This window comes from Solea senegalensis, linkage group LG3 (genome assembly GCF_019176455.1).
Source record: "Solea senegalensis isolate Sse05_10M linkage group LG3, IFAPA_SoseM_1, whole genome shotgun sequence".
Taxonomy (NCBI): Eukaryota; Metazoa; Chordata; class Actinopteri; order Pleuronectiformes; family Soleidae; genus Solea; species Solea senegalensis.
In genome coordinates, this window is record NC_058023.1 from 6,277,900 (window position 1) to 6,304,173 (window position 26,274).

General features: G+C 42.1%; 1 protein-coding gene across 6 annotated transcripts in view; it reads left to right on the forward strand.

Annotated features, from left to right (window-relative positions):
• The window catches only part of ank2b (ankyrin 2b, neuronal), a 138,822-nt gene that overhangs the window by 37,787 nt on the left and 74,761 nt on the right, over window positions 1-26,274 (forward strand). For 3 of the 6 annotated variants that reach the window (XM_044021153.1, XM_044021154.1, XM_044021181.1), the window contains exon 1: window positions 19,277-19,633. The exons of 2 other annotated variants lie outside the window; for them this stretch is intronic. In XM_044021153.1, the coding sequence (XP_043877088.1) occupies window positions 19,505-19,633 (129 nt within the window). In that variant the 5' untranslated portion in view covers window positions 19,277-19,504. Of the gene's footprint in view, window positions 1-13,301; window positions 13,414-19,276; window positions 19,634-26,274 lie in introns of those variants that run through there. One more of the 6 variants, XM_044021164.1, reaches the window with a different exon arrangement.

The following is a 26,274-nucleotide window of genomic DNA, read 5'->3' on the forward strand; positions in this document are numbered from 1 at the left end:
TGTGTGTTTATTTGAGTTTATGGATGGGGTGAAGCATTGATGCAAAATTACCCTAAAGTTTTCAACCACTGTAAACCATTTTCAGTTTCACCTTTCTCTCTTTCTGTGTGTGTGTGTGTGTGTGTGAGAGTGTTTGTCATATGTGCTTTCCACACGTTCACCTGTGTATCTCCATTATATCTGCAGGCAATCATATGTCCATTATGAAAGATTATAAATAAACACTAATTTCTGTTTTTGTTCCTCGCTTTCCGCGTTTACAAGTGTGTTAATGTGAGAGATTGTGTGTATGTGTGTGTGTGTGTGTGTGTGTGTTCGAGCCTCCCATGCTGCCTCGTGTCTTTTTTTTCTTCTTTGGACAGCAAACAACAACAACACAGATGGTCTCTGATGAGAAAGAAGCCCGGGCGTTGCCATGGCGATAATGAGCCTTGTAGCCTAAAAAGAAAACCTCTAGCTGGAAACATGTGAGGTGACATTACAGTTTCTGGCAACGTGTTCTCACATCTCCACCTCTGGTTTGTGTCAAAAAAAAAGAAGAAAGAATGATTGTGTTTGACACTCTCAATTTCCGCTCTTCCCTCCCATGTTGTCAGCTACTAATGTGGATAATTACGTGCATTTTATTAGGTTATTAGTCAGTCCATCACAGGCTTTTAGTCAATTTTAAAAAGCTGTTGGGGCTTTTATTCTCTCATTATCCCCATGGACACTTGTCTTTTGGTTTTTTTATTTGTTTGTTTTGAAATTCATAAATGTTTTCCAGTACTACACTGGACACTACACAGCTCAAGTGGGAGTTCTCAGTCTGACACTTTGCAGGCGTCGCCCGTCTTACTCATGGATGGACACGGATTATTTATTGATGAGAAGATCTATCCATTAGTAATGCCTGGGGATTTCGATCAATGGAACCTCTCTGGTTCGGACGATGCAGGGGGGGATTTGGGGCAAGTCAGAGGGTTTTGGTCTGACCCAGGGTTTTACCGTTCCAAACTGGTACTGAACTGTTCTATGATGGAAACATGCCATAAGTTTGCAATGTGAGAAGTAGCTAGATCAGTTGTTGATCCCAAAAATCCCTCTTTATTGCTGACCAGGTGGTGTTTTATGGACAATATTATACTTTAATGTCTTACTGACAGGGATTACCACTGTATTTCAAGCTTTCTTTCTTTCTTTCTTTCTTTCTTTCGTCTTTAGCTCATCAGAGCTCTGTGTTTGCCCTGAAAGTAGAGATATCTGTCAAACACATCACCACACCTCACCCTCGTCTCTTCAGCTTTCCCTGTCAGTTTCTATTCCCTTTTCGCCTGTTTCCATGGCACCTGTGGCCTAAATTTTGTCTCCAAACCCAGACACGCTTTTTCCTCGAAAAAATAAAAATAAATAAATATACATTATTGCCTCTATACCACAGTTGTCGTTGTCTCTTAAGTATTCATTGTTGCCAGTTTGAATCAATACCACGACGTCTTCTCACATGAAGGAAAGATTTAGTTTGGAGTCAATCGTTACCTCATTTGATAGTGTTCATTTTTCTTTGTTTTACACGACGTCCTCAGATTATCCCGAGCTTTATAAAGCTTTCAAAAAACGAAACAACATTTGTGTCGAGCTTTTGAAACTTTTCTTTCACTCCACCCATAAAGAAGCCCATTGTAGCACAAAAGGAGGGAATGTAGGTTTTAACACTGGCTGATATCTGATATTTAATGATATACAGTATATATGCTGTGGAGGTGGGAGAGTCACATTCAGCAAAGGCAGCAATCAGTTACAGAAAACAAACGTCCACCGGAACGTGATATTGCTCCCCTGTGCTTTGTTCTCCACCACTGCCCTTAGAACGCCAGTGAAACCTAAACTGTTGATGCAGGAGACAATGAATTAGCTGCGATCGCTGTGCGTTCAAGCACATGAGTGGACTCTGGAACGCAACGCGCCGGCTTGTTTTCTATTGCCTCTCTTGGATCAAAGAATCAGCATCAGGCCAGAGTTTTCACTCCTGCAGGTGCTGCATCTTACAGGGACAGGGTGTAATTCCAGCTGGATGGGAAAGTGCACAAGTTATTTTTTAGTCGGAAAACCCAGACCAGGAAAAAAAAAGTGCAATTACTACAGATGCAGTGCGCCTATATAACTTTATTCATAAAAAATACAATATAAATGGGTTTTTTTGACCTTCATTTCGCTGATTTTCTCTATGAACTTTGATTTTTATAGACGTTTTCACCAAAGCCCATAGAGGAAGTCAGTGTTTTTAGCTACCAGTCATTGCTGGTCTACATGTAGCTGCCTCTTTTGGTAAGTTTGTGTTACTTGGGTTAAACCAAATAATGGTTCTCCAACACTGAATTCCTAAAATAACACAATTAAACTTACTGGTAGAAGCAGTAGTGGATGAACAACTCCTGTGTGATTCAATGTAAAAATGCAGATTTTCTTAACGGACTTTGGTGTAGGTGGTTTACAATCACAAACTTCCATTTCCTGTTGGAAAAGGCTGTTTTTATGATGAAATAAAGTGACATGTTCTTAAGGTATCATTTAGCCATTCATAAATACCATAATTGGACATCATAATTGGACAACATCATAATTGGACAACAGCTAAATCAAGACAAGCTTTAGCTGTTAAACCTTAGTTTTTCCTTATAAATTGAAGAATATGTCAGGTTTTTTCCTTCCAAATGTTCTAACCTTGCTGTAAGATGATGCTGTATTTTTATCATCTTGGGAAATTCAGCTTCCTCCTGCTCACGTAAACTGCGTAGGCGTCTAATTGCTCCTCTTTCGATTTTATGACTGTAGATATTGTACATGCAGCACGTTGTTATGTATGTTAATGCAGAGAGGAAGACGATTTCGCTCCCAGGCTTCCATCCGGAGCTCGAGTACGAGACGTAACAGGGGGGCTATTGACCCGAGGCAAACCTCTGGTATCGGCTGGTGCTTTCCTGTTATGTCAGCCATCACTCGGCCTCGGTAGAGAAGCTGCAAGAAAGAACATTCACAAATCAATCTTGTGTAACCAGGTTTTTTTTTTTTCCTCTTCTATCTATAGCGTCACATATTTTAACACCGGTGTGTTATAACACCTCAGAAACGGCCTTGACTCAGCTTGATTCAACAGTGACCTTTGTCTGCACACAGGTGTCCACGTGGGTTGGGTTTTTAATTCATCTTCCCACATATCACTCTGATATGCACTTCATATAGTCCGAACACGGCTGATTTTATAAGATTAACAGCATGAACTCATTTCCATATCTGATAAAACTCCAAAGCCTTGGATCTGTAGCTGCTGCGGACTTCTCCGTCTGTCCAGATGATAAGAATCGGAACAAAATACCTTCAAGATTAAAGGAATTCAAAACAGGCAACATAAAGAGATGAGAATAAAGTCGCACAATTCTCACAAGTCTAAATCGTCCACTAATCTCCACGATGGAAAGAATTACTGGGCGAGCTCCAACGTTGCAGTTGTTGAGCCGCCCACAGGTGTTTGTCTGATAATGTGTCCAAACTGTCAAACCCTGGTCAGATGTGGATCATGAAGAGTCGGACTAAACAAATTCTTGTTTTGTTGTTCGTTTTTTTGGTGTCAAAAAGAGCATTAGTACAAAAATAGTATCGGAGGGCGATAATTTGTCTGGAAGTGGTTTTTCTGGTTTTAATTAGCAATGAAAGCACGGTGCCAAGTCGCCACAAGCACAGAAAATAAAGCGGTGAAATGACACTGTAACGTTTGGAGTATTTTTGCTGTGTATCAGCCCTGTGGTGGTTTTCTTGGCGTATGGTAGAACAAAGCATTTAAAAGACTTAGATGATAGGCAAAGCAACTTAAGTGGGATTTTCTCTTTATAGCATGTTATCTTTGGGTATGATTAGTGGACTTTACTGGGATTATTTTGCGGTGGTTTTTGTTTGATGTATAGCTGCCGGGACAATACAAAAGAAGGGGGTGGGGTTATCGATGGATGAGGGTGAAAGATTGGGGGGAGGGGTTTTGAGTTTAGCCAAGTGTGATGGAGAACAAGGAGGAAAGAGGAGGAGGAGGTGGACAGACTTGATGTTGCTCTATGGCTCAATAAAGAGTCTGTGCCCTTTGTTTTGAGGATAAGTTTGGTTTTATAAGTTCTGCCAAGATGGTAGAAGAAAAACTGTGAAGTTGGAGGGGACCCCTTACGAAGGTTCTTCTTCTGAAAGACCTAAAACTTGTATTACTTGATTCCTTTCGACTCGAGGAGTTTTCTTGAAAGACTGAGTCTTGAATGTTTGGACTAACAACCTGTGATTGGACTTGAGAATCTGTCTGGTCTTGGGCTCGTCTCCACTGACTAGAGGACTGAGACATATTTTGGGTGGCACAAACTTGACCGCTGGGTTTAGCCAATAACTGATATTCAGTGTTACAGTAAAGCAACAGTGACCTTTTTAACCAAGATTATAAGACTTGGCCTCGTCTTGAATGTCCTGTGACTCGATTTGCCTTCAAGCACTTGAAACCCACTCTAAAACCTCGACATTTGTCTCCATTCATGTGGAACTTTTCGGTAGCAGATTTTAAAACTTGATTATGACTCACATCAAACACAACTTAAGACCTAACTTCCCCCCCAGACCTTTAAAAACCACCTCTTCATTATGAGGCTGCCAACAAGACTAACATCATTTCAGCTGCAAAAATGAACAGAAGGCACAAAAAAAGAGTATATTTTTGACTTCCTCTCTTTGCCTTGTTCAACTAAAGATGGATTACTGACGAGGTCAACGAGGTCAATGCCCTCCGACAATGGGAGGCCTCATCGGGTCAAGGTTCCCGCTGATCCTCCACTTCCAAAATGTTTTGTTAATGCATGTTCGACCACAAGTCTGGTTATGTATGTCTGTAATATTCTATATCTGGGTTAGAGGCTCATATCGTCTACATTTCAGACCTGGTTTTGTGTAATTAGCCGCAGAAAAGACGTCTTTTTAAAAGCAGTAATTTGACCCACAGAGCTCGTCTTTATTCACAGTTCAGTCATTCTGCTTTATGACATTTCCTTCGCCGTCTTTTAAAGATCGCGCCGCTTTCGAAACGACCGAGACCGTCTCGGTTTACCTTGACGCTGTCGATGATCCTGATGATAGAGACTGACACTGTGGCTGTTCAGCGGTTTCTTTACAGTCTCATATCACAACCCTTGACACACAATCCTCAGCGCTGTGGCGAGAAAGAACCCTTCAGTCATTTTTGCACAAAGCTTTCACTGCTTTATTAATCCAGCGAGGTCAAATGGTTTGACATTAATAAAGGCTGTCACATTCAATGCAGCCAATCAGAATAATTTCTCTTGAATGCCTCAGTGTGTACATATGGCGCGCCGCTAACCCACCATCTGTTCTCTCAAGACTCCAATCTTCTGGAGTGAGAATATAAGGGATGTTCCCTTTGCTATATTTTCTGAAGGAAGATCCCCACTTCCTATTGAAAAGCTGTAGTACTGAACGTTTGGGCGATTAAATTACTGTAAAACCTGAAGATATCGTTTCTGTTTATAGAAAATCAAATGCGTCATAAGCTTAAATGTTCGTACACTCGCTGAAAACAATTTGCGTATCACACATGCTACCAGAGTACTCCACTAGGGGGCACACCACAGAAACATAAAACATTTTAGAATTAGCATAACAAAAAAACCCATACAGACAAAAACACAGAGCTGACGGTTTGACGGTTTCTTCGTCTTTGAGGAACAAGCCGTCCCATCTTAATTGTAGGTTACTGGTACTGCCTCTACACTGCCCCCTAGTGTCCGTGCGAGTATGGCGCTTTCAGATATGTTGTGGTAATATCCGACGAAAGGACACGGGATACAACTTTTGCACCACCTCTGGTTTTTAGCCGAGTTTAATTAGTCAGTTAAATTGAGTCATCGACAACACAACTGTGTTGATTTTTAAGCAGAGTTCATTTATATATCGTTGTAGACTGGCTGTAGATTAGGAATACAGGTGTGTGTCTCTCACATATCCTGGCTTATATCATGAAATTACTGGATCGTTGTTATTTTGAGAAGCACCGATGGGCGGACTGTATCTAGATTCCCAGGATAGAGGCTCGAGGCTTGAAGTGGATTCACGGGAATACAAGAGAGCAAAGAGGCTGTTAGCCTTTGGTGCAAAAACGCTACACAGTCTCACCAGTGTTTAACCTCATCCTCACCTCACACTTCAGGCGTAGAGACCACACACACACACACACACACACACCCCTCGTTCAATCTGCATCAAAAGACTTTTCATTTTTGTGGCTCTGACCCTGCAGCAGCTCACCACCCTCTGAGTTCCTGATTGAAGAGTGACCTTTCAGTGGAGGCTGACCGGCCTGCCAAGGATTTAGTGAGATTTCCTGTGCTGTGTTATTAGTTTTTTTAGTTTAGTTCTTGTTTGTTCCTTGTTGACTTTAGTGCTTTAATTTCACTATCACAAGGAGAATCATGAAATTTCAAGTTTGAGTCTGAGGCTTTTTAGTTCAAACACGTTGTCTTGTTGCCCTGAGGCGTGAAGCTCAGATTGAGAACTGTAGTCTCTGTGTGCGCTTTATCTTCTGAAGGTCCTGATAAAAATGGATTGAGCGTCTCCCTCCCCTGTCTTGACTTTTTTGCGATCCATAGATCATCGTTCCTCTTTCTTTTGCCTTGTCAAATGTCTTTGAGAGATTTGCTACCTGGAATAAAGACTAAGTCTGAAGTTGGGGAGAGTCTGAAACTTACTTACATTAACCTCTATAAACCGATTTGACATGTGAATATGTAGAATCCAAAGGTGAGAGGGTAAGATATTGGGCACGTGAATCGTGTTGTTTCCATATCTCGTTAGATGAGTAAAGTCATTAGCTAAACCTTTTTTTTTTATGTGTCTGCTTTTATATGGAGGCAGATGTCAATAGAGAATAGACATAAACTCAATAGTTACTGTATGTGAAAGTCCAATCTTCGGTGTTATGTTGTTCAACCTAGAGCCAAAGAGTGTTTGGTCTGTTATTAGCTTAAAATCAACAATATTCACAACGATATTTCACAGAATAATGACAACAGTGCAAAATGCAAATATCAATAAAATACAAGGAACAACCTAAAAACCTACCAAAATATTGATAAGAAGACCAGATTACAAAGTCTATGGAAGTGAATAAGCCTGTTTGAAGAGGTTTGAGAGTTTTGAAGATGGAGAGAGAGAGAATCAGAGTTTCTGATGTCATGTGGTAGGATGTTCCAAAGGCTCTCGACCCCGTGACGGTCAAACAGGCAGGTGGGAGGCAAAGTCGGATGAAATCATACAATCAGGCGACTGTACTCTTCAATATCTGCTTTGAATGCTTTCAAATGAAGGAGAAACTCCCCGAGTTTTCGTGACTAACAGGGCCCACTCGTGGTCACATTTGTATTAACTCACTTTCTGTGGCCTCCTCTTCTCTTCAATCTTTGGGGGAAAACTGGCCCCGCCTCCCTCATACGTCTCCATCTTTCCTCCAACTGCCTCATCTTCCTCTTTCGGTTATTTTTTTTCTTTACACTTTCCCTTTTCTCCTCCTCCTTGTCTGCACCTCCCTCCCTCACAGTCCATCTGCGTGTTTGGAGGCATGAAGCCATGAAGCCCTAATGACGGGCAAACCCACAGTCATTGGGTTAATCCAGTTACCTCGGCCGTGCAGCGGGGCCCATTCGCGCCGCCTCGCCACCTACATCACCCTTTGTTTTCTGCTAATCCCATTGGCAGAGCCTTCGCCACACACCCTCGGCGCTGTTCCTCGCCCCGTCACCTCCACACTCACACACACGGAGGGGGAGAAAAGACTTCACACAAAATCTTTAAAAGGAACACCCCCACCCCACCCCAAAGTTTCCCCTTCCGTGTGGATTAACGATGCTTGAGTGACATCTCTGGCTGTGTGACATGATAAAGCAGCAGCACCGTGACAGGGGTGAGTTACATTCAAAAAAAAACAAGCTCCTGTTTGAGGTGCTTATCATTTCGCAACACACCCCGTTGTCAGCGGCAGATTAAGTCTCGTCAGTCGTCACGCCGGTGTTGAAACAAGGCGTCTTATTGTCAGGCTGTGAATCGGACAGAAATAAGTTGTTTTCCTTCCGACAGATAATTTTAGCTCATTGATTACAAAGCATTTGGCTCCAATACGTGTTGTTCTCATAGACGGTTTATAATAAGTGGTGATTAGCCTGTTGAAGCTAAAAAGGAAGTAAGTAAGTCTTCTTCAATGGAACATGATGTCTATTTTGTCAATGATCTTCCCATTTTGAGAAAACAACACAATAAAAGAGGGTTCTTATGAGTGGAAACCAGTGGGATTGACAGTTGGTATCGTCCAGTAGGTGCCTGGTTGCAGTGAAACATCTATGAACTTCTTGATTTTCAGGTTCCTCTACATGGAACTGGCCATATCATGAATCTAGAGGCTTCAGAACTGGATATTTGGGTTATTTTAGACGATGTCACGACTGGTTGCCAGTTAATCTAAATGCCATAAATGCCATTGTGACTTTTGTTTGCTGTGTAAAAGCTAAAATATCATGTTGTGACAATGTGGTGTGTAAAAAAACAAAACAAAACACGATTTATGCCGATTCATAACCTAATTTCCTCAAGTTAAAACTAGATTTGAAACGATTAATCGATTATTAATCGCTTGCTAAATGAATCGACAACTATTTTGATAGTCGATTCATTGGTTTGAATATTAAATGTGAATATTTTCTTCATTTCTTTGCCCTGGATAACATGAAAAGTGAATCTTTTTGGTTTGTGGACAAAACAAGACATTTGAGAACATCATCATTTCCAGGTTTGACGAACACCGGTCAACATTTTTTAAGGTGTTCTGATATTTTATGGACCAAGAAAATAATCGCCAGATTAATCGATTATGAAAATAATCGTTAGTTGCAGCTCTAGTTAAAATACTGACATATAAAATAGCACCACATGATTCTGGCGAGTGGGTTGTTGTCTATGAGTCTCCAGTCACGTTGCCAGGCCTTTTGTCCACATTCCAGAGTATCGGCGTGTCACTGCAGGGTTACAGTCAGAGGAAGTGTTTGGCCTCGGATGAATCGAGGCCCAGTTTCTCATGACAAGGCCCGTCATACATGTGAGAGCAGCAGCACTGGAGACATGACCAGCTCGCTGGTCAGCGGGCGGGAAGAGAAGGCCGCTCTATTCATCGGCACAGAAAGATTGCCTTGTTTTACGCAAGACCCTTCGCTGCACCTCGCCTTCTGAGAAGTGACGGCGAGGACGGAGGGGGACAAGGCGACGCTGTCCTCCGTATCGTGGAGAGATTTGTTGATGTTTTTTCGGACGAGCATTGATTCAAATACAAAAGGAGCTTCAGAGAGGTTGGGGAGCTCTGGTGTGTGTGGTCTGTTCCACTTCAGCTCGAGGTTGCAGACGGTCTAATTGGTCAGACTGAGACGGGTCAATTAGAGGCAGAGCTTATTTTCCACATTAACCACCTGATTTATATTCCAGCTTTGCCTCTTCGATGCCTTTTCATTAGTGTATATTACACTTGAGGGGCTTGTAACTTTCAATCCAATTGTCTTTTCGGAAGGAACCCAATTAACTCGACATTTGTGGAGTTTCCCTAGAAACGGCCACTGCACTATATGGAGTTACAACCTTAGCGTTAAGTTAATTCAAGCCAATGTTCTTTACTATCTTATACTCATAGACTACATTTGCCAGACACCACACCCCCCTGGTGGATGGAAGACCTTCTCGCTGTTAGGGGGGGTTGTCGGACATTGCAGGAAGTCGAAGGGACATATTTTCATGTTGTCCATCTGTCACACTCTTGTGAATATGATACCTCGAGATTGTCTTTGGCAAAATCCTTTTTAATATCGGTGCAATCTCCATTTGTCAGGCGTCACATGATCAACTTTGTAGAAATCGTGTCAAATGCGCCTGATGTGCGATGTATTCCAGAAGAAACTGAAGTTAATCAAACTGTTAATAGAGGCAGAAATAAGTGTCTTGAATCTTTGGTTGACCACTTATTCATTCATTCATCTACCAGTAAAAGTAAAAGGCGGTGTAAACCCTTGCACACCCTTGACAGGTTGCCAGTCCTTCTTGCTAAGAGGCAACAGTGCTAGCCACTACGCCTCCATGTGACCCCGGTTTACCACATATCCCAACTTTCTCGACTGATGATTAGTTTTTGCAACGACGTGCAAGTTTAAATATTTTATACATATCGCATCACATCCATCGTGACAATTCGTCATAACGTTGACTTTTGTGTGTAATTTGGTCAAATATGACGTTCTATGAAGGTAATCTCAAAAGAATGCCTTGAGGGAGTTTCTTCAAATTTGGTACATACGATCATTTGGACTCAAAGATGAACTAAATTGATTTTGGTGGTTGATGGTCAAAGGTCAAAGTTACAGTGATATATTAAAAAAAAAAAAAAACAGCCTTAGGAAATGTCACTGTATCTGGTACGAGCCTTCAACTTGACTCCAGGATGGTGGGATTAGAAATGTCTGGTCAGATTTCAACGGTTGCTGTGAAAGTTGGCATAACTTGTCACTCGGAGCCATGGATTACATTATTTAGACGTCGGGTGGCAAAAGATTATGGTCAAAGTGGCAAAGGGTGAGTCAAAAATCATGAATAATGCGCTTTTTTTTGACATTGAAGTCAAATTGTTCAATATAAAACATGGAACACTTGCATACACATGCAACTCATTCAATAATTTTGTCAGATGATATTGATAATTATCTTGACATTTGTCATTTTGTGGTTTAAAACACGTAAAACACATAAAACTGCTGTCATATTGATATTGAGCAAGATTATAGTGCAGTGTGTGTGGTTATTATTGAATACTGAGTTATTACCCAGCCCTACATTAAAGTCTCATGCTTGTATTACGGTATGATTGACGCCGTCATGTGGTTTTTAAATCTTAACACAGTAAATATTGACTTTTTGGGAAATGAAATCGCAAATCACATCGCGGTATCTGTCTGTTCAAACTGTAAACCCAAACTGGTGCCACACACACATACATACAAACACGGCGCTGTCATGTTCATTTCTCGTGCATGTTTTTCCGCGTGCGCCTCCAGTGGCTCGCGTATCAAACACGGCACGCGCCTTTAAACCGGTCGGCGTGAGATACGTTCAGCCTCCGCGGCTGTGATAACTCACAGAGGCGGTCGACAGGCCGCAGCCAGTGGGAGCTGCATGCAAATGTAATCTCCCGGGTTATTTGTTGATCCTCACCCCGAATCTCCATCGCGTGACCTCTGACCTCAAATGCAAGGAATTTACCTTGGTCTGACACGGGCACAAGATTTGCAAATCTGAACCGCCCGTGTCTGCAGGACGTCTCCCACCCCCAACCCCAACCCCCTGCATCCTGGTGAATAATCACCTCCACATCTTTAGCCCCTTCCCCACCTCCTTCTTTTGGCCTCCATACATTATTCAACACCCAACGGAGCATCCGTGTGTGTGTGTGTGTGTGTGTAAATGTACCTGCGCTCCACCTCCTTATCTTTTGTCTTGTCTGTGTGTTATTTTGTGTGTTGCTGACTCTACAGACTGTCTTTATAATACACATCTGTGTGTGTGTGTGAGTATATTGCTTTGTCCACAAAGCAAAATGATTCATTTTTAATGATTTCTAATGAAAAAAAATCACATTTTAGAAGCTAAAAAACACTTCTTAAATCAGAAAAAAAAAACAATTCTCAAAAGAGTTCACCTTTAACAACGTCATCTTAGTTATGAACCTGATTTCTACTGTATCTCATTACTTCTCTGACCAGATCTGACCATGACAATGACCACCTGACCACCTGGTACATACAGTACAGTGTTTATAATGTTGCTGCCGCCTGCTGACTGATCTTCTTTACTACATTAAATCCTGTGGAGGATACTCCATGTGTCAATCCAGTCTAATTACTCACATATTCTTATAACCAGTCTTGTATAAAGCACCTAAAAGGGACACTTGAGTAAAAGTACAAGTATGTTACCAGAAAATTAATTTTTTTAAATAATATTACTTAAGTAGAAGTCTTAAAGTATACGACATTTTCTCTACTTTAGTTTCAAAAGTCCTTGTCTGACATAAAATGTACTTAAGTTTAAGAAGTAAAAAAGAGTAGTGAGGATTGAGCCCTGGTGGATCAGTGGTAGGACGCGTTGTTTGGCAACTGGAAGGTAGAAAAGCTCTATATAAACACAGACCATAATACTAACTCTTCTTCTTTTCTGATTTTATTTGGTAAAAAAAAACAAAGTTCTTAAACGTGAATTTTGTACTTAAGTACAGTTACATTACAACACTGGTGTTCAATATAAACAGCCATAACTCCTAAGACACAAACTAGGCGTCTTAGAAGGTTCCATCCCTAGATATCAAGTCACCAGGTATCTTGACTTTAATACTCTATCTCAAATGTATCAGACCTGGCACGTCTGCAGTGTCTCGGTTCTCCTCGGATCGGAGCTCTCTTCAATCAAATCTTTCAATTTAACCACCTAACCTTATCCATCGTAGGTTCATCTCTGTAACGTTGTCCACTAGCTCCGCGCTAGAACTGCTCACAAGTGATAATGAAGGGTTTCATTAGGCCCCAGACAGTGCAGCGACGTGACTCCAGATGTGACGATAAGCAGATGATGTAACAAACCTTACCAAACCCTATAAATCCTCTGAGGCCGGACGAGCGGTTTTTGATTAACAGGTTGTTCTGGACGTTAATCCGTCCCTGAGAGACGGACGTGGAGTGTCACCTCTCCACTTTGTCCTCTGGAGGAGCTACAGTGACACGTTGTTAGGTTTACGCTTAAATACGAGCATTAAGGTCCTCCGTGAAGTGACTGAAGTCTTATTTTGATACCTACATACAAAAATCTAAGTGACTAAATTAGAAAGTGAAGTCAGGGTGTGTGTGTGTGTATTCTGGACTGTCCAACCTCCATTGTCTCTACAGTATATATCAAGATTCTGATTCTATGTCAGTAGAAAAGTCTCCTCTATTTAAGTCCACATAATCCCCTTTAAGAATGCACACACCCCTCTGATTCTGTGTGTGTGTGTGTGTGTGTCAGTGTGTTAATACCTCCGAGCATGTTACCACTAATCCACTCGCCGTCGGCAAAACTGTCCGTCCATCGCTTGCTCCTCTTCCCTCCCTCTCCCAGTGTCTCTGACACACAACACACACACACACACAGAGACACACACACGTCCATCTTGGCTTGAACCCACACATTCGCACAAACGTTGGATACGTTTCCCGCCGCTGAGGTGTCGAGGTCTCCACAGGAGAACCCATGAGTGCAGGCATGGTGGTTGGAGCGACAGGCCAGGTGAGCTGTGGCTGACAGGTGACCAAGCTCTGTTGTTGTTATAAAATCATGTCAGTATCGCTGCATCGGAACTTTATTCAGTGTTTTCATCACGTAGAACTCTGACTTTTGCTGTGTTCTTCTACTGGCTGTTCGGAGACAACGCGGTTTATGGTCACGTTGTGTCATTTATTACGTTTTTAAGGACTTTTATTGTGAATTTTAATGCATGTTATAGACTTGCAACAGAACTTTTGGCTCTGACTTTGTCGTATGTCTGTCTACTGTCTACAATTACTATGCAAACAGACAATAAAGTCTAATCTTATCTAATCTTATGGCAGAAATGAAGGTGTCTCTGTGTCTTTATGACACAAATATGCAGGAAACTAACATATCATAGTAAGTATTTATAGTTATTTTAGGACCTTTCATGAGTATATGTTCACATTTTGCCAAAGGCTGCCAGTGCTATGAAGTTGCATTATGGGAAATGTAGGCTACACTAGTTTGGAATCAGCCTCTCTTTTTAACCATGTGTGTGTTTCAGGGTTAAGACCTGGTTTAAGAGTTAACCTTGGGTTTAGGTTAAGAGCTAAGGGAAGGGTTAAGCACTTAGTTGTGATGGTTATGGTTAGTGTTAAAGGGCTAGGGAGTGCATTAATGTCAATAATGTGTCCTCACTTAGCTATAAAAACAAGTTTGTGTGTATACCTGGTATTCCGTATGTTGTGGGGACACAAATATGTCCTTTTGGGGACAAAAATCAGGTCCCCATAACATAAATGACTACATTTTAAGGTGAAGACATGTTTGAAAGTTAGGCTGAGGACAGGGTCGGGGTTAGACCAGTAGTAATTATGGTTATTGTTAGGGTAAGTCTCCAGGAAATGAATGTAAGTAAAAACAATGTCCTCTGAGGTCATGGAAATCAGTGTGTGTGTGTGTGTGTGTGTGTGGAGGGATGTTCTCTATTTGACTTACATTATTCATACCCTAACATCTAATCTGTGTGTGCGTGTGTGTGTGTGTGTGTGTGTGTAAAAAAAAATGAATAATGCGTGAAGTGGTGAGGACGGCAGCGATACATGATGTCATCAAGGCCTCGGGAGAATTCTGGGATGGCTCATTTGGCGGGCGAGGCCAAGTGTGTACCTCGTACCATGTCTGTCTGCACTCTCTCTCTCTCTCCCTCCCTCCCTCCCTCCCTCCTCCCTCGTGTGTGTCCACTGTCAGCAGAGATGAGGACACTTGATCGTTCCCTTCATGACGCCTGACATTCAGATAATGGCAGTTAGGATGTGCATGTGCCTTCTCTATCACCCTCACACACACACACACACACACACACACACAGAGAGTGGGAGCTCATTAGGTGAGCAAAGGTTGTGCTAATGAAACCTAAGGGACTGGATTTTTCCGCACACACACACACACACACACACACAGGTTTGTGCAGCGTCTCTTCTCGGGACACTGCATTGATTTCCATTGATTTGTATGAACTAAACAACGCCTTAACCCGGACCTTAACCATAACCCCGGTTCAAATGTTAGCCTTTAGTTCCTTAGGTTTTGCCTCTGTAGGACCAGGTTTTGGTCTCTAAGAGGACTACTGATCAGTGTTTATGACAGAAAAGGTCCTAGTACACACGCACACACACACTTGCTTTTTCCTCTACCTTCCCTTGTGTCGCTGCCTGGCTCTCTTGTCTACGCCCTACAACCTTGTTGCTAGGCAATAAACGATGGGGAGACGGTTTAAAGCCTGGTTGAAGCAGTTGTTACTGTACACACACACACACACACACACACACACACACACACGTGAAGCATTAGTTTCAAAGTAAAAACTCACGTCCCTCATCACATCCAGCAAAGTCAACCTCAACATAATAATACATGACAGTTTATGTTTATAATATACATTCTATCTTAATTTTTTTGTAGCCTTTTTGTTAATATTTTACTATATTGTACTCCCACATATGTGGAAATGAATGTATATTATTTATTACCTTTATCTTTACCGTATTTGCTGCTGTGACAATGTCAATTGTAAAAGTTTTGTCAAATCACGAGGGCTGATTTAAAAAATTTTAAAAGTTTCAATGGTTTTGTTATGGATATTAAAAGTACTATGGCAATAGGTCATTGTACACGATAAGAAGAATGAACCGAAAGTAATTCTTCACGCTGGACCTTTAATTTGAAAGTCACGTCGTCAACAACGTGCATTCTTATTCGTTAACTGTAACAAGACAAGAGGGAATCATGTTTTCATCTAATCACATGCCGTAAATGATATTAGAGCTGGAACCTGACGCCTGGTCACGCCAAGCTCTATCAGTCCCTCGGGTGTCGTCGGGACAACAGAGACAAGCTTGTACTGGGAAAGCTGCTAAATTGCTCTATTGTTGTGCGCTAACTAATATCATCAGACTCACACACTGTAGCGGCACCGGCACAGATTACAGCTCAATCTGAGCAGCAGCAGCAGCAGTTTTAGCGGCAGCAATAAATTAAAGACCCTTCCCCCAGGGCCTTTGAAGAAGACAGCCACAGATGCATATAGAGTATGAACACATGAACCCCACACACACACACACACACTGCTTCTGGATTCCCTGGTGTGAGCGTGTCAGAGGTGAATAATGGTGTTTAAATGGTTTGAAGGGAACAGCACGTCAAAGATAAGACCGTCACATATGTTTGTCGCCATGTCTTAATAAAATGCATTCGTTGATGGAAGACTGAAGCTCAGCTGTGAAGTGATGAACGCGATGTTAATGGCGCGTGCTAGTGATGCTAAGGGCGTGTCCCCCTCCCCTGTTAGCAGCGGCGTCTCTTTGTCTCCGCTGTCCTCGAGGGACAAAACCCCCCCCAAAGTGACAGTCAGGTCCTGGAGAGTGGGCACCTGTGGGATGTTTGTTGGTGCCGCTCAGTCTGGTACGAGACAAGTAAACACCTGAACTTGTAAACACGCTTCATTATGTTTACAATTCTGATGATCTCAGATCTCAAAAATCATCTTTAAATCGTGTTTTTTTTATCTTATTCTGGAGCCTTAACACACAAATAAAGTCACTTTGTTGTCATGGCGATGGCCCACTCATCACATGACTTAAAACTGTAGTACGTAACGTTGAACTATTGTCGTTTTTTTTTGTCCTACAATGCTGATTTAATTATTACAATAATACTCGTGTTGCTGACCACTGGTGCTTGAGCAAAAATATCGAAATGCCATTTTTAGATGTTAATTATTGTGGTTTCAATTAAATATATAGGTTTTTAATTGAAACCTTTTAATTGCCCATTTCGAGCCAGTAGTTTTGTGAAAGAAGCACAAGTTCAACATTACAGCTGATATTAACCCTTAGAACAGCTGCTTTTTTTCCATTACTATGTTAAAGTGTATATAAGGAGGCAACACATGACCTATAGGCAATCATATGATGAACTATATAAACACACCTGAGCAAAAATACTCATCATCAATCAATAATCATATTGAATTTGGGAAATAAGGTTCAAAGTTTGCTTGGCTTGTTTTTTCATGAACAAAAATAATATAAAAAGGCTCTATTTTATGACTTCTGCACAATTATCACTATTGTTTTGTAAAGCCTGAAGCTGTGACCTATAAACACACACCCCCAGGATGTCCATATAAGGAGTTGTGTATTTACCAAGGGGGCACCTGCGGCACAGATCAGTGTCACGTAAGCACGAAGGGTTAACTCGGTTCTCTCTTTGTTTTTTCTTCCTCTAGGTAAGTTCAAGTGGATGTTGACTGACTGAGACTGTGACGACCTTGTTGTCCTGCAGCTGTACTCAAACTGTACATCCAGCATCACTGCTGTAGAGACTGAAAGACCTGGATAAGCATAAGCATCATCTTCAGCTGAGTAGTGAAACCTGTGTGTGTGTGTGTGGGTGGTCTGCTGCACAGTACCAGATGGACCCTGGGGCTAATAATCCACCACTGTTGTCATCTTCTTTGTCACTCTTATTTGAGTCTGACCCACAATCTATCGCAATTTGTCCAAAACCACACACACACACACACAAAAAGCACAAATCACAAGGGTCAGAGGTCACGGCTCTGTTGTTGTGGCTCATATAACTCATGACGCCGTTAGCGTTTTGTGTGTGAGTTGTAATGCGGTTCTGCAGGAGAGGCAGAAGCAGCTGCACGTCCGTTAATCTCTGAGACCCTCAGCAGATTACTGATATAATACAGTCTCTATGTGTCAGTGAAGGTCTGCACGAGATTAGTAATCAGGCCGAATTACCACAGACTTATTCTAGGATTCCTTTGCACTTTGAAAGTGTATATGAATGTAAGGAACCAGTTTAGAAACGCGCACAGATCGTTTCTGTGTTTTAATGATTTCTTTGTATCTGGAGCAGAGAAACCAGGAAATATTCACATTTTAGAAGCTGAAACGATCAGAAATTTTGTTTCAATAATGAAAAACGCTTCAAACCGATGAATCCATTATCAAAATAGGTGACGATTCATTTAAAAGAAATTCCTCCTCATGTTTCTTCAATTTTTCCATTCCAAAATGACATAGTTTTATTAAATCAAATAATAGAAACTGTCATGTTTGTCCAGCATAGATAGAACAACAATGAGATAGGAAATGGTAGTAAGAATTAACAATGAAATAACATCATATCAAAATGAAATATACCTATAAAATATTAGTACCTAATGATAATTAATTTTATTTTCAGTGTCCAGTGTCTGAAAAACTTGAGTTCTTTATGTTCAGCATCTCACTTGCTACATTTCCTGAGTTGTAATGTTGATTTTGGCCATGGGGCGGCGCCATGGTATCAAAAAGCGACTAGGGTGAGGCCTTGGAATAACACAAACACTGCAGTTGGATGTTTTCCACGGAGTCCTGGGCGAGAGTCTGGATTAAACGTTTGTAGATTGTGAATGTGATTACATGATCACATGAATGTGTGGTGCAGGTGGAGTGTGAGAGTTCATGTGTTCATGGAGGGATGTGACTGGATGAACGGAGGCTTGAACTGAGACACTGGTGCTAACAATAGCACTGAATACATAAAAAAAATACACATGTAATTGTGTATTTATGTATAATCACATGTATATAGACGTACATATGCTGTTCTTTAGTGTGTCGATGTAACATGGGCTTCATTGTGATTTCAGCACCATGGACAGGGGTCTGTGTGAAACGGTGTACGTCAGCTCAGTCCCACTCATTCCCTCTGTCTCTGCCTGATTGTTATTATGGGATACATCCCAACGCCTGTGCTTGTGGTCCACTTGATTCCAGGTCATCATTGACATTACAACATTATAATTGTCAAATAATAACACACAAAGGTGTTTTTGAGGGTACAATAGTGTAACTCAGCTTGAAATGAACCTGACGTGTGTGTGTTTTTTTGGAGCGTGTGCTCCCAATCACATTGTCAGACTGTACCATTTCAGTCTTCCTAGTAGGGGAAGGATCTGGCCGAAGCAACAAAGTTGTTCACCCCCTTCTGACTGCCTTTTACAAAAGACTCCAAAGCGATGCTTCCGCGTGTCTGATATCCCCCTCCGTCTAACTCCTCCTTTACACAGATTTCTCTAATCCCCTCTTTCCCCCCCGCCTGCTGCCTGATGGAGACGTCACGTATCCTTACAGTTCTTCCCAGTCTCCCCTCGTATCTGCTGCTGCCTCTGCAGCCTGAGCTGTAAAGAGGAGGAGTGGAGCCTCTGGACTCTCTGCCCTCCCATTGGTCCTCCAGTTTTACCTCTCTGTGGCATGCACTGGCTCCTCCCCCCCTCTCGTTCTCCCCCTGTCTCAGATGCAGTTATCCAGGCAGCACAGACACTCACACTCTCTGCATGGGTGAGGAGAGCTGGTGAGTTGGAGGACTCGAGGGCATCAGAACCGCCTCTATCCTTGTACCACCTTCATCACTTTGGGACATTTTGTCCTTTTTGCTTGAAACCTGGGTGAGGCCGAGGCACGTCTCCTTGGAAGACTGGCTTCTTTGCCAACAGATCGAGCTCCCTGAGAGGATTTCTTGAAAGTGTCCTGAAGGCGTATAGAGTAGGCGAAAAGCGAAAGCAACCATGGCTCACGCGGCAGCTTCCATAAAGAAGGCCAGGTTGGAGGTGGAACCGGCTCAGGACCTGAAGGCTCTGGAGAAAGCCAAAGAGAGGAGGAGACGTTCCCGGGAGCGGGCTGAGCGCAAGCGCAAGGTACCAGGCAGACTCAGTGGAAGTCACGCACCTTTCATCCCACTTCCAGTCATCCCTCCATAACATCGCCATCATCACCTCAGTGTTTCATCACCTTTACTCACCGAAGAAGAAGACTTTATCTGCGTCCCGCTCACATCCTCCACCTTATCACTGAGTGATGCTCGGAGGAACCGTTAAAGCCCCGATTAGCATGAAGACCAAATATCCAAATCGTCAGATTTAAGCTCTCAAAAATCCCCATGAAGCACCAGCATCCTAGTGAAGTGTCTGATTGATTGAACTCTGCCCGATCCCCACTTCCATCCATCGATCCTTTCCTTCATTCCTCACACCTCAGTCTGCGAGAACACATACGTCCCTCGGTGCAAACCCGTCTTTATCGCTGTCATTCTTCACACTCTGTGTGTACAGTGAAAAAAAAACAAAACAAACACTCGTGTCGTCCCCTCTGCAGACGTACCGACGCAGATCACTCCCCGGTGTGTCTGCCAGGCTTTGCAGTGTGTTTGCACACACACACACACACACACACACACACACACACACACACGCCGTGTTTCTTCAGACTGTTTGCATTCTCAGCACATACAAAGGACTCAGGCTTTGTGGCTTCATCAGTAAACTGCACCGCTGTGATGTGATGTCTTCGTTATGAAGGACGCGGCTGAGCAGGGTGTTGGTGTGTTCAGGGTTGGACACGCGGAGAACCTTGATGGTCGTTGGTCTGTCGTCTGATTTTTACTTTGATACAAGCATAGGTTGAAAAACAGATTATTTGACATGATTAAGGTTGTTTGAGGAAGTTAAAGTACATCCCATGACTGTCAGGGTTCAACAATGGTGTGTGATTGTGAATTTTGAGAAACACAGGAAAAAACTATTCATGTCACGGCAGCCAACTCTGGAGAAGATGTGAGAGCTTCCTTACGTCACTGCTTCAGGACAGACTTCAAGATGAGGAAGTAAACAATCCCAGTTGTGCACATTTGCCGATTAGAGTATTGTTTTGTGTATCTAATAATGCGTAGCTTTTTAAACCTATGTTACATTCAAACCATAAGTTCACACACACTGCATTGCCGATTAAGCCATAATCATTTCCTCTGTGTTTCTTTATATTATGGTGTTTAAATCTTGTGTGGCGTTGCACAACTAAAGTGAGACGACTGTGAACAGTTGTTGGAGTATCGCTGAAAACACAAATCATGCCAATTATTGCAGGGGTTTGGCCAGATAAACACTCCTTGTCCCCGCCCACCCCTGCGCTGCTGCTGTATACACGCAAACGCTCCCTCGTTGTTTGACAGAGCCTGTTTTCAGACGGACACAGAGTATAAATAATGTTTAATCGTTGCTGTCCATGGAGAATGAAAACTTCAACTACAAAAAAATCCTCAAAAGTTACACACAGTATCTTTAATGTTCAGTATGTCATGTGCATCTTTTGAAACTGAACCGACACTGACTGTAACATAACGACTCCGTCACTCGGCATCAAAAATAGCATCCATCAAAGCTGAAGTTCAGTCCTGACCTTTTTTTGTCCCCTTTTACCACTCGCTGTCGTTAATATTCACCCAAATGCGAGACAGATTATCATCACATGGGATTATGTGACGTTCCCCCACACTCTCTGCCTCAACACACACACACACACACACACACACACTTAAAAGTGATTAATGGATTAAATTCAGGAAATTGTCTCCAAAGCATCCTGAGGGACAGACATCACATCACACTCATAGACAACACAACTAAATGCCTAATCCTAACTCTTACACCACCCCTAAAACCAGGTCTTTAAGAACCTGAGGACCAGCCAAAATGTCCTCACTCCCTTTTGATTTTTGAGCTTTTTGGTCCTTACAAAGATACACATACAAGAACACACACACACTGCAGTTAAATCACCAGTGGTCAACTCCTGCTAGAAAACAATCAAAGCTGTGTAAGTGGTGCTTGGCTGGTAGCAGAGGTCCCGGCCGGACTCAAAGCAATCCTCAAACACTCTGACGATATAAAGAAACAACAATGGAAATCCACCGCACTCTGATATGACTTTACTTAGATTTATTCATGAGTCAACAATGCTTTTTTTCACCTGAGGGTTAGACCTCGGGTCTGGCTATAACGCCAGACTGCATCTCAATCTCATTTCAGGTTGAGTATGAGTCTGGAAACCAAGAGACGTGTCCAAACAGGTGTTGTTGAAAAATGTATATATTTACATGTGAGAGAGACATAAACAACATTAATGCAATCATAGAGTCATCAAATCATCATCAATCAGAGACATTCAGTGCGTTTACTTAAGTCCTTAATGTCTTGTAAACACGTTAGTCCGACTAAAATCGAGCTAGTCTTAGTCGGACTAACATACCTGGATAATGCGATTCATAGTCCGATTACTCCAGCATGTATTTGCTTAGTACATGCACCAAAATGTCCTCTCCGGTCTTCGTCGGAAGGAGACACACATATAGAGAGATACAGCGCCACCTACGGAGGATAAATATTTACCCTCCTCCGCATGTATACTCGGACTCGGCGAGTTGTCCAATTGCCTGTCTTAGTCAGAATACGGCCTTAGCTCGATTGAACTGTGCGTGAATCACAAGTTAACCAGGAAATCCAAACCAAAGTTGTCTCCTGAAGCCCTCACCATGTTCATGCACATTTAAAATGTTACCAGTAAGGCACACACGGTAAATCACTGTAGGCTGAGGTTTCATCAAACATGAGCAGTTTAATAGTCACCCGCAGTGAGCTGAAATCACATTAACGTTGTGTGCATGAATCCATCTTTCTCTCCATTGTAAAATGGCGTCCGGAGGGAGAGAATTGTATTAACGCACACTGTCAGCATCACGTTTCCTCCGTATGTCTGATGTGAACGTGGTCAGTTGAAGGTTATGGTTGTTGTTGTTTGTAGGACAAAAATATGAGCATATACTGCATTTTATGCAGATCAACTGACCCCAGCATTAGTGTTACCGTCACCAGTTAAGAGAAGCTGGGAGGAAGTGAGTGAGTCAAAGCTCTATTCATGCTGCTGTTGCATGAAATAAGATTTTAAACATCAGAAAATGTGTTAATATATGAGGAAAAAAAGTGTAAAAATACTACAAAACTGCCACCTATCAGAGGACGATAGTGATGCTTTCAGGACACATTTGGGGCTTAAAAATTTTGGTTGAATTTGTATATATATATAATACTAATATATATATGTATATATGTATATATATGTATATATATATATATATACTTAAGCTTCATTTACGTATTCACTTATAGTTCTAAAACAAAATTAGGCATTGCTGTTTATTTTGATTTTACAAAGAGGCGAAATTGATTTTTCAATTTTCAAAAAAAATTCTATCACTTCTATTCAGCTTAATAATTTACACTTAAAGTTAGATGTAAACACTTTGGATCAAAGCACTTCTTTCTCTTTCGTCTTGTATTAAAATTCTGCTCAGCTTGTTGTTATCTAACAGATCAGAATTAGAATTCTGCTTCACGCATTCCAATAAGGAACCAGGCCTCTTCTTACAGGAGGTGGTTTACTCTCCGTGTGTCTCCGTGTGTCTCTGTGTGTCTCTGTGTGTCTCTATTTGCTTTGTCCTTGCTCAGACACTGCAGTGTACTCCTGCCAAGTGCACTCGTCTGTCCTCGCAGGTAAAAATTCACCCAGAAAAGCTGTAAGCAGTCGACTCTTCAGTCGTCTTTGATTCTCTGAGATTATTATCTCTTTTTCACAGACACAAGTTCTTGGTCACGCGTTCCCTCGTCCTCTCTGTGTCTCTCTCTCTCTGCTGTCTTCCTCTGCAGGACGCTGCTCAGCTGTGAAATGCTGCATTCACCTTTTATCCGTCCTCAAATGGACCACAGCTAATGTAATACCCCGCATTACTGCCGCGTTCTGCTTTATCTTAGATTTTATTGGGGTCTCCAAGGCAACAAAAGCTGTAAAGAAACCGAGTGAGAAACCCTACTCCTGGTGCTGTAACATGAAATAAGATCGTACAGGCTAGTGTTAATATTGTGGCTTTGAACATGAACTGAAACTGCAGCAGGTCGGACTATGTCGGCTGTGGACACGTGTCCTCGGACGTCTTCAGAGAGAGGTTTCTTTGATAGCAGGATTGGGATTCTGAGGATTGGAAGTACTGCCATCTGGACGTGACTGGATTACTCGGGACAGATGTTAATACCAGGTCTGAACAGAGTCATGGAGACCTGGACTCTTGACCGTTACACGAACAGGGACTCTAATGACGTATGCAAATACATAAAGAGTATTTAATTTGGAATTTGGAATTGGGAATTGTTCCCACCTTTGCAGCTTTAACAGCTTCCACTCGTCTGGGTCAGTGATGTTGGACGAGAAGGCCCAGCTCACAATCTGTGTTCCAGTTCATCCCAAAGGTGCTGGATGGGGTTGAGGTCTTCCTCAAACTGTTCAAAACAAAGCTGGAAGTAAAGCATTGTTCAAAATGTCCTAGTGTGATGAAGGTGAAGATTGTCCTTCATTGGAGATAAGAAGGGACATAGAGTTCAAAGCCAGATTGAAACGCCTGAATTCAACACTTTTCTCCATATTGAGCATATTTAAAACTCCTAGTTCACGCTCGGGTGAGATAATGAATCGTAAATTCTTCCGTCTGCAGCTCTGAATTCTGCTGCATCTCTTTTGTCCTCAAAGAGACAGTTTGCCTGCGGAGAAATCTGACTCTTCTCACCCAGAGGCAGTTGCCTTGACGACAGCACCAGCTGTTCAACTGTTAAACTTATCTCACAAAAACTTGTTTGGCTCTCACATTTCGTCACTTAATCGCTCGGATGGACTCGCCCACAGGAGTCGTTCTGCAGCTCCTGCCAGAGCCTCATTGTAATGATTCAAACAATTACGTAATTATCCTCCCGACCGCGCTCTCTCTCTACTTTATGTTTTTTGGTTTCTGTCTCTGTAACACAGCAGGAGATTGACGGTCAAATCATAATCTGCCACAGAGCCTTAGACGCAGCCATAATCCACTCGCCATCTTCCGTTGTGGTCGACACAGCCTTAAACGTTCATTTGTCACCACTTTCTGGGCAAGTGGAGCCCAAATGGAACATCATTAAATGAAATCTATGCAAATTAGAAGTAAAATTGGAGTATAAGCGTGATTTATGACGGCGCGTGTGCACCATTTTTTACTCCAGAGACATTTGAAATTGGGCGGTGAAGGCAGAATCACCGTTTGACACGGTTTTCCAGGTGCGACCTTGTCTTTGTCCACACCTTTTCTATGTTGGCAGGACATGAGCATTTCATTATTTTTTGGTTTTTCCCTCTCTGTGATTCATCGTCTCCTCCAGCCCCGCGTGCTGGAAGCTGTTCTCCTGTGTTGCGCGTCGGAGGAACTGGAGCTTCTAAAAGTAGAAGGCATTTAATAGCAGCAACTATCAAAACACTGTCAACGGCATCAAGGCAGCTAAGAAAAGCTCGTCCTACTTTACCGCTCATTCTGTGGGTTGGTGAGGACTAATTTTGCTATGATATATCTGCTTCGAAATGGGGAAGTTAACACCAGGAAGACCTTGTTCCTAAAGTCGAATACGCCCAAATATTGACGAATCTTGACCCTGACAGATTCACAGTTGACTGAAATTCTGCTGCGTCGTTAGATCCGCGAGTTTGATCGCACATATTCAAGGTTAGTGAGACTTTTGGTCTCCAGCATCCAGTATTTTGTGCAGATTTGTAGAATTACATAGCGGCCACGCCCCCTAAGGTGGCTACTAACACCTTTCTGACTGTTTCAGACACTCTGCTTTGACAGATAATGAGACTACAAAAGCAAATGAAGCAAAATATTTGAAAACCAAGTGAAAAAAGTTTGATCTTTTAAAAACTATGCACCAACACAATGACAAACCAGATGACAGGTATAAACTAGATATATAGACCAAAGATATTGTGTACAGATGAATCAATTAAAACATAAGAAGATCGAGGAAGTAGACCGAATCTATTAAACTAAAGTTCCCCCGAAACAAAACTCATTAAATCAATCGTCTGAGCGAGGAAAGTTTCCTGTCATACCAAGTTCACAGACCTTGTTTTTTTTCTTGATTAAAAACACCCAGATTGATCAATAGATTGTCAAAATAGTTGGCAAAATGATTTATTAGTCCATTAATAAACACTAAAGTGTTGAAGCCTAAATTGGTTTATCACAGTTTATACCAAAACACGCCCACAATTGTCATTTTTCCACTAGTTTAACTAGTAAAAGTGGATTCGTCCATGAAAACATAAAGTATAAAGTATCTACTGAAACTCTCGTATACGCTCCTTCTTGTTTTGGTCACGGAGCTCAGATTAATGTTGAACTTTGGCCGCTCTCCATATTGAACATTTTTGTTGTTGAACTGTTGAAGAGCATCACCTCTGCAGCTGTGTGTTTCTCCTGTCTAATCTCTGCAGACCAGACCGCAGCTCCGTCCTCAGCTGATGCAATTCAAGTGGAAATGTTTATGGCGGAGATGATAATCTCTGCCTCCACCCATTAACCCCCCAACCCCACCCCCACCTCCTCTCCAGCTACCAATATGCTGGATTATGTTGTATGAGTGTTTCTACA